Source organism: Nicotiana tomentosiformis, chromosome 4 (assembly GCF_000390325.3).
Source record: "Nicotiana tomentosiformis chromosome 4, ASM39032v3, whole genome shotgun sequence".
NCBI classification, from domain to species: domain Eukaryota; kingdom Viridiplantae; phylum Streptophyta; class Magnoliopsida; order Solanales; family Solanaceae; genus Nicotiana; species Nicotiana tomentosiformis.
Genome location: NC_090815.1, coordinates 118,262,314 through 118,271,747, shown reverse-complemented (window position 1 = coordinate 118,271,747; position 9,434 = coordinate 118,262,314). Strand labels below are relative to the sequence as shown.

Below are 9,434 nucleotides of genomic sequence, written 5' to 3'. Positions count from 1 at the left end.
ACTACTCGGGCTCGATCCTACTTGGTGCATGATTCTAGTTTTAGAGCTGGGCTATCACGACTTGTTGAGCCTGCAACATCTCGAAGATCACCCGAAGGCTAATCCCGCCCTCTTCACCGCCATGTGTGCTCTTAGCGGCCGATCGAACATCCCTACGGATGCTACACTCGGGATCGACGATCAAATTTGCATTAAGGGCTACATGCGAGCTGACGTCGATTGGATCTATAGCCGGAACTCCATCGAGGCCAACTGAAGGTATGTCGTTCCCTGGTGTTGTGTTGTCATTCTCGTCATGGTGGCCGAAGTCATTGTCCATATGTACGGGTGCTGCCTGAGAGTTCGACATTTTGATCCTGGAATCAAAGATACTCATAAGAACAAGTGTAAAATAGCGTGTGTTATGAAAGTTAGTACCAGGCAATCACTATTATTCTTAGCCCCATGGTGGGCGACAAACTGTTTACCCTAAAAACGAATAACAATTGAATTTATACGCGGTTTTAAGGATACGTGACATAACTTGGCACAAATCAAGAGAATATATTAATATTGAATTTGATGATAAAAGAAATAATGCAAACCAAATGAATCGAATAGCCTTGGCCCTCGAATTTGATCACCCTTGAACCAAGTGAAGTTTCAACCGATATAAGAACAGAGTAACAAGATAATGAAAGCTAGAAAAAGATAGTATATTGCTTTATGTTGCGTAAATGCGATGATTTTTACAAATGATCAGGCCCCCTTTATATAGTAGGGGAATCCTACTCTTAATGCAGTTCTAAATGAAGTAAGAAATCTCGTGATTGGCTAATTAATCGGCATATCCTTGATACATGCCGAGATCTCTGCTCGATCGCGGATATTCCGTCTTTCTAGTATCCGGCTCAGTAAATTTCCCTAGATCTTGCCAGATCTCGATTTTGTTCGATCCCGGGGTCTCGAGCTAACGATATAACTTCACACCTCAGTTCGATACGACTCGAGTCGGACCTTAATCTATCATGTTCCAGTCTCGATTAGTCAAGCAAGGGGCGATCCTGGTTTTGACCGTATACATAAGTATTTAGATATTATACAATGAATTTCTTTAATCCCAAAATGGTGAAAGAATACATTTTAAATGATAGTCACAATTCACTTGATTGACTCTCGAGAAGAAAAAATTACAAACAATTTGGAACACTTGGGGAAAAAATACTTTGATGATACGCTATTAATATTACCTTCTATAATTTTCACTCTATTTTTTTTGTTTTCCATCCGATGTTCGGTATTCGCATTGCAGTCCGATAAAATTAGGATTTACTCCGAAAGATAAAAAATTATTTATCATTCCACCACAACCCATGTTGATTATAATTTACGCTCTATTATTAGTCAATAAGTATTAATGCAAAGACATGCACCCACAAGATGAAAAGTTAGAGAAAAGCAATCAATTGGTCTTTAACTAATTTAGATATTGTAGACAAGATAAGATCCCAAATGAAATCAAGATGGATTCTTCTATAGGGCCAGTCCTCTGAATTTATCAAATTGTCCTCAAGTAATAATAAGTACGTCATTAATTTAGCACTTACTAGTATCTAGGAAGCAAGCGGCCTTAACATGATTGCACGTTTCGAAAATTGTAGAAACAGAAAAAGGTTCAAACCTTCTACTCGTTTAAAGTAGAGAAAGAGATGCTTCTAAAACTTTACATATACATGTAATTTAATTAGTACTAGTACCATTCAAAGTTTAAATCGTCAATAAAGGTAGTATACCAAAGGAAATGTCAATAAAGCGTATACTAAAAAGACTCGACATAGAAAATTCCAATCTTTACATCCACTTTATTAATAAAAATATTTATAAATTTTGTTTAAAAAGAATTTTAAACTTTTTTTGTATTTGCTTTCCCAAATTTCAAAACTGGTGTCATGGTCCAATTATACGGCTGTTAAGCAACACACCAACACTTCGATTAAAGTATCTTTAACCGGATGATCCGTATTTCACTTTTTTCTATAGAGCCAAATATTCCCATTCCACCACCTTTTCTTTTCCTTTTCCTTTCTTCCCTTCTTCTCTTTTCTTTTTTTCTGTTATTTTCTTTTTCTTTATAACTAGGTGTGTGCATATATATATATATATATATATATATATATATATATATATATATATATATATATATCTTTCTACAAAAACTCTACTACACGTGCAGCTTCCTGTCACGTGCCTCTTTCTTCTTAGAAAAGACAGAAGGAAAGTCCAAACCCACCCTTCATTCAAACTAGCTAGGTTTAGGGTTTTTATTATTTTCTCTTCGTATGAGACCAAATAATTGCATGAGCCAAGATTTTCTAAGCTTACTTTACTACCACTTTTTTGATATACTAGTACAAGATTTGAGAAGCCTCTTTTTTTTTTTCCGCTTCTTACTTTTTATTACTTTTGTTGCAGTGCCACTATTTTGTTATACTGCTTTCAATTCGAATTATGTAAAAAATATATATACAAAAAATTAAATTATGCACATATTAAAAAATCACATTCCTTCTGAATTGAATCCTAAGTGCATATGATTTTTTCAATTAAAGAGAAAGAATTGTGAATTTAAAAGATTAAACAAAGAAACTAACGTTAGTCAAGGGAATAGCAAAAGCAAGTAGAGATGTTTGGTCAATCTTTATATTGAAACTTTAGAACAAGCAAAGTTGTAGGGGAAAAAGGAAAGATGGTTTTCTTAACCACCAGTCAAAACCTATCTGCAAAAATCCAAAGAGTGACTAATGATAAAGAAGTTAGAAAGAAAAAATTCAAAGAAAGAAGAAAAGAGAAAAAGGATCCAAAGAGGGTTTCAAAGAAAACAAAATCAGATACTTAAAGTGGGAAAAGACATAGGTTTTTCTTCTGGTCTTCAGAAGAAGTATAGAAGCTAGCATTGATAGAAACGTATCATAGAAACACAATTTTTTTCAGTCAGTTTCTCATAAAAATATTTTACTATCATCGAATAACCAACCATTTTATATATATTTATTTGGCTTTGCTCTCTGTACATGATTTTGTTCTCATCTCTGTGTTTGTTTCCTCACTTTTTTGTTACTGACCGTGCAGTTCAGTAAACGAGAAATTGAGATTCTACACAATCTTAATCACATAAGCCATTATGATTATGAAGTCTTACTTTTCCTAAATTATAGTTTACTTTCTTGCTGATAATAATTGTGATAATTACCTCAATAATTACCACATCCTTAGTGCTAATACTAGTACTAACATTTTTGCCTAACAATTTTGAAATACTCGAGCACATTTTCGAATGTCAGCAGCTTTTCTCTCCCTCTCCTTTTTCTTGATTTCAAAATTTACATTTCGTCTCTGAGAACAAAAGACACGTTTATTTCTTTTTGAGATATGGCCATATATGTACGTACCATTCATTAATGAATTGATCAGAGAAACCCCCAGAGCCAAAATTTGTCACTGAACGTTGTTAAGCTTTCTACATTAGTTGAACTGAAAAAGAAGAAAGCTTTCAGAGCCATACTTTCTCTCGTGTGCATTAATAAATGCAACTGAAAATATTTCAGAAAGAAAGGAGAAGGAGATCGAATTAGAAAGACCATTAATCGAGGGCAAGCAAATAAATGCACCACTGAAAATAAAATAAAAAAACTACAATTAAAACAATACTTTTCTTTTTTCAACTCTAACAAAAACCCACCTGCATTAATGGTTTGGAACATAATATTACCAACGCTAAAGTTATATTTACAAACTGGATTAACACATATGACAAAAACTCACACGCACAACTTCTCATGATCGATCCACTAACATTTTAGAAAAATGTAAAGCCTAAAAATAAGGTACTAAAAAGCTAGAGAGAGTAATAGAAAAAAAGAAAGAAAACTTGATATTTAATAAAGTCTAAGAAGAAGAAGGGGGCATAAGATTTAATCCAAGGTCATCTTTTTCCAAGACTAAACGAGCTTTGTTAGTCTCCCCCATATTAAAAGAAGAAGAATATTCAGGGTGCACTCTTTTCTTGGACATAAGTGGAACACCAAATAGTTTAGTACTTCTATTAATACCCATATCAGCTGCTGCTTCTTCAAGAATTGTCACACTGCTGCTTTGTGATGTCTTACTTGGAGAGTTAACGTTGTTGAAATTGCTCATCATTATATTCATGCCATTGTTGATCATTCCTTGTCTAGGATTAATCATATGTTTTTGGACAATAGGAGTAGCAGAAGCAGGTAATAGGGAAGAAGGATTATAAGAACTACTTGGTGCAACTGGTTTGACATGATTTTGAACAAAGTAAATAATGTCATTGTATAGTTTTCTCATATGAGCAAGTTCAGACATAAGCATATTGTTGCTTCTTCTTAGCCTTTCATTATCTTCTGAAAGAGCAGTGACAGTAGTGTTATTATTATTGGAAGAAGTTAGAGTTGTAGGTGAGTCGCACCAATTGATATTGGGTTGTTGTTGTTGTAGTAGTTCGTCTGAATCAGGTGGTGAAATGCTAAGCCTATTATTATTTGGGTAATTTGGAAAAAAATTTGGACCACTCATACTCATTTGATGGTTAAGGGAATGGTGGTGATGATTCATAGATATTTGTGGTTGAGCTGTTTTTCTACGGTGGATCTCGCACAGCAAATGTTTTTCTCCTCTTTTGAAAAACTCATTAGCAAACTCCCATCTGTCTGGTACAATTTTCCTAAAACCCTAAATACACCAAAAACCAATAAAAAAAAAAATTAGAAAATCTTGATAATATTTAGTATGGAGTATTATATTTTTTGAAGAGAAAATAAAGGAAAATAGTAGTACTTACATAGGTATTGAGTTGGCGGACGAAGCTAGAGAAATTGTTGTGTTTGAAGTAATTAGGGAGAAGGTCACGAGCAAATTCAGGAGGACGCCAAACAATAAAAGTAGAGTCATCTTCACCCCAAGAAACAACATGGTCAGTAGTTGGGTCATCAACTAGTTGGTATGTTTTGGTTAGGAATGGAGCTGGAACTGATTTCTGTGAGTCTAAAGATAGTAATATCCCTTCGCAACTGTCTAACATCAAAGCCATTGATTGAACAAAGAAAAGCGTAAAAATGGACTAAAAGATCGTTGCAATTTTTCTTGAATATTCAGAGAGAAAGAAGAGAGTGGCAATACTGAAACAAGATGACAAGAAAATAATGTTAAGAAGAAGAGAGAGTGAGGGAGGTAATAAGGAGGTTATTTTTGTGGATGGGGTGGGGTGAGGGGGTAATGGGGGGGGGGGGTATATTTTACTGAAGTGCACCTCGGTTATGTGGTGAGAGAGAATAAGTGTCTGTATGTCTAGGACTGTGGAAATAAAGGGCCTTTCAAGACAAACCCGTGACATTTCTTTCTTCTCTTTCTACTGACTTTGATCCTCTCACGCACACTACAATATATAAAAATGGATTTTACGTTTTATAATTGATTCGTGTAGAAAAAATTTAATCTCATTTATTGTGAAAAAATGTAAGTTATATATATCGATAATATAATAAATTTTGTACTATTTGTATATTTTAATTAATATGTTATAATTAGTGGCGGATCCATTTTATTAGGTGAAGGAGTGTTGATTGACAGCTCTTCAATGAAAAATTATATTATATAGTTTAATTAAGTAAAAATTATATTTATGTATATATATTATGTATTTACTTTGTGTGTGTTAGTTTTGTATATTTTAATACTCCTTAGTAAAATTTATGGCTTTGTCACTGCTTATAACATGTAACTTATCATTATTTATAGATATAGATTACATGTAACCTATTGTTGTTATTGTTGTTGTATTACAAATAAATATTTATTAAATAAAATTACTTACGATCACTTTTAAATGACTTTATATAGCATGTACACACTTTATATCTTAAAACTCTATTATGAATAAAAATATATAATTTTCTATAAAAAAAATATAAAAGCATGATTTTTTTACGCTGTTATTATATGAAAATTAAACTCAAATTTTTTTGAATCACGCAGCCACTAGAGGAAGATGAAATTGACGGTGCCACACATACTTCTTTCTATACACCTTCTCTTTTCACTACTGTCTTTTATGTAAAATCTCTCTCTTCTTTTTTGGCTGCCTTTGCTCTTTAATCCCTGAAACTGCTACTTCTGAAGAATACTGGTTTTGCTACAGTTCCAAACTAAGCTAAGTTTCCTTAGCTGCTCTATTTTTACCAACCTTTGACTAGCTATGACTACTTTTTCTTGACATTTGACATATTTTAGGAAGTAGTATATCAATGGAAACATAGCTAAAAAGTTCTAAAAGCAACGATTACAGTAATTATTTTGGTCAATCCAGTAAGTTTCGTCAGAAGTATTATTAATTGAGGTAAGAAATATAGAGATGTACTTCAAATTATAATAATGTTGAAGCAAAAAGAAAAGAAGAAAAAGAAAGTATGTAAGTAAGCAAGCAATCCTTCTTTTAAGTTTCCACAATAAATACTTAATTAAGTAGTAAAAATTTACTACCGTTTCGAAGTCATTTTCTTCCTTTAAAAGGTTGTGAGATTTGACCAAAATTCTATAACTACACTGGGATAATCTTTAATACTTATTTTCTTTTTGCTATCTCCACATTATGTTAAGTTTTGGTAGGAAGATTGCTGTTTTCATCTTATGTACAAACACTTGTTGAACTTGCAAAAGTTTCTTTTTATTGCGGGAATTGTCTAGTAAGCTCTACCCATAATTATTACTCCTATGTTCATCAAATAAATAGTTCTTAAGTTGGGTAATAATAAAACAAAAAGGGCAATTTAGTCCTCTTTTGTAGATATTCTGTCCTTTGCAAAGAAACCTACTACAACCATATGAAAACTACAAGAAAACGAAAGAAGAAATGGAAGTAGAAGAAGAAGAAGAGTGGTCTATTTTAACTTCACGTCAAACGAGTCTCTTCTTCTTCTTTTTTTCATTTTGTAGGTTTCTATTTGTTGTATTATGGCACCAACCCAACAATACCACACTGTTACTCTCTTCCCAATTTCGAATCTAATCATTTTTAATTTTTCTACTACTCATCTTACTGTTCCTTAGCAGGCATAAAGCATAATAAGGTAAAAAAAAGTATCCATCGAACTACGTGACATGATTCAAAAGCCTGTTCCTAGTGACGATATTTCACATCTTCTTCTTCTTCTAATTGCTTCTCTTCTTTGTAAATATTCTAAACTTCAATATTCCAAATTTCATCATCTCGTGCAATTGTTTTGGTGGTTATCCTTAGAAATTTCTCACTCCCACTCTCTTATTATTGAATAGTGTTTTTCTTTCACTTTTTAGACCGTGTCTAGGCTTCTTTGAGCTTTGAGCCCCTTACCCCAACTAACAATTTTTTGGTTCGCTTTTTGACGTGTCTCAGGTGTATTTTGAATTATTGGCCTAAAAAGTTTTCATGAATAGCTGCAAAATAAATCATTATAGCTTTTCTTTCCTTGTAATGGCCCAAGAATTTCTTTTTCAGAAAAAAATAATTACCAAATCAAAGTCCTAGAGTAGTATTTAATTATACTACCTTTTTTTAAAGTATATATTATGGATTTTTTTGTACACATCAAAACTCACTTCCTTCAACCTTAACCAGTGTCAGAATACGAACTTGGTTCATACAATGCATGCAATATATATCCTTTAAGGTTTTTTTGGGGTGGTTTTTTTTTTTTTTGGGGGGGGAGGTTATTTGAGATTCACAATATTGAGACACTGATTCATTGTTGATAGTAAGTGATAATAGTCGACAGTAAGAGTAGGGACATAATAACATGGCCCAAAGTGAAACCATAGGAAAATGATGACTAATAATTTCAATAAGATACCCCAACTGATTATTTTGATCATGGCTATGATACTCATTATTATTGTTAAAAGAAAAGTAAATTTCTCTATTTCACCACGCCAATCATCACTTCTACCTTTTTTCCTTTTCTTTTTGGCTGTTCTCCACACAAACTTCTGTCTAAAATTATCCAAAACTTCGTAACAAAACTAACAAGTAATCTTCCTTAAGAAGCTAACTTGTCCAAAAGTGATTGCTTTTTATTTTACTACATTACGACATATGAATATAAAAATATATATCTTATGTTTGCTTTTAATGAAACACATTATTAGTTTTGTAGACAAACATTATAAAATTGAGTATTCCTTAATTTTATGATGTTCTAACATAAGAATCCATCAGTATTCCCGCTTTCTTCAACATGCAACTTTATTTTTCGGAATTGTGCAAAGGTAGGAATTGGAGTTTGTACGAGATAAAAGTCATAAATGTAAAACTATCCTAATACGAAGAGTTTGTGAACTTACCAAAGCTTTTAAAGTTCAAAATTGAACTGAAATCTTAAGTTTAAATTTAAAAAATCTAACAGCACAGGGGAAAGCCCTCTTAGGTAAGTTATATAAGGAACCATATAATTTTGAAGATTTAACGTTTTATGCAACGAGCGTACAAATAACTTTTACATTATCAATATTTATTTACCAATCATAGTAAGTTATCTTATTTTTTTGAGTTATTAATTCTACTTTTAAAAAATATTAACCTGCAAATATTATCTTAAAAATGACATAATCGTGTAAAATTATTCAACTCTAACTTTAATTCTTATAATCAGTGTATATACTCACAATATTTCTCCTAAGAAATATATTTAGCTAATCAGAAAATTCTGAATAATGCAATGCACTTCAGTCCGTATATTGAATACGTCAACAACATGGGTGTAGACCTAAATTTGACCATATATACATGGGTATCGAATAGGCATGAAGGTAAAGAAGCTCTGAATATCGGTACAGTTGTTTATATATTTCAGGAAAATTATATTAAAACACTACAAAAATATTAAAGAAAAACAATTTAATAAAGTGTCAGCTTCAAGTCCCGATAATTTAAAAACAAAAACAAAATAAGATTCAAAATATATTTAATTCTAATTCTGAGAAAGAAGACTCTTAAACCTTCTCTTTCTCACTCTTTTTTCTTACCCTATATACTATTCTGTTCTCAGCCAGTAGTTCAAATTTTACAGTTCACACACCGTGGCTTCTGCAATCTGTATTCAGCGGCTGACATGGGAGACAGGGTCCTTGTTTTTTATATTATTTTATCTTTATTTTTATTTTTTTGTGTAAGTCTGTATATTATTACTACTTCTTTTTCTTATGCCATTCTCGTGATTTTTGCTTTGGAATTTTCCGGATCCTCCTATATTTATTCCCACCACTCTATTCCCCTATTCATGTTACATGCTTATATGTGGGAATATTTCACATGCAACTCTCAACCATTGCATCAATTTAGATGTACCATCTCAAATGTACCTTCTATTTTTTCACCTTTTTTAAACATCTCATAACTTTAA

General features: G+C 32.1%; 1 protein-coding gene across 1 annotated transcript; it reads right to left on the bottom strand.

The window, feature by feature from the left end:
• Positions 1-3,656: 3,656 nt before the first annotated feature.
• On the bottom strand, positions 3,657-5,211 carry LOC104104836 (heat stress transcription factor B-4). The gene is made up of 2 exons (XM_009613024.4): positions 4,844-5,211; positions 3,657-4,734 (listed from the first exon to the last, which is right to left on the bottom strand). The coding sequence occupies exons 1-2, from the start codon at positions 5,090-5,092 to the stop codon at positions 3,925-3,927; spliced, it is 1,059 nt and encodes a 352-aa protein (XP_009611319.1). The 5' UTR covers positions 5,093-5,211; the 3' UTR covers positions 3,657-3,924.
• Between the last annotated feature and the right edge of the window lie 4,223 nt (positions 5,212-9,434).

What these genes read in the sequence shown, in the direction of transcription:
- LOC104104836 (XM_009613024.4), bottom strand. Translation starts at nt 5,092, where the DNA reads ATGGCTTTGATGTTAGACAGTTGCGAAGGGATATTACTATCTTTAGAC. An exon ending in TCCGCCAACTCAATACCTAT is followed by an intron (nt 4,735 to 4,843) that starts GTAAGTACTACT and finishes TGGTGTATTTAG; the next exon opens with GGTTTTAGGAAAATTGTACC.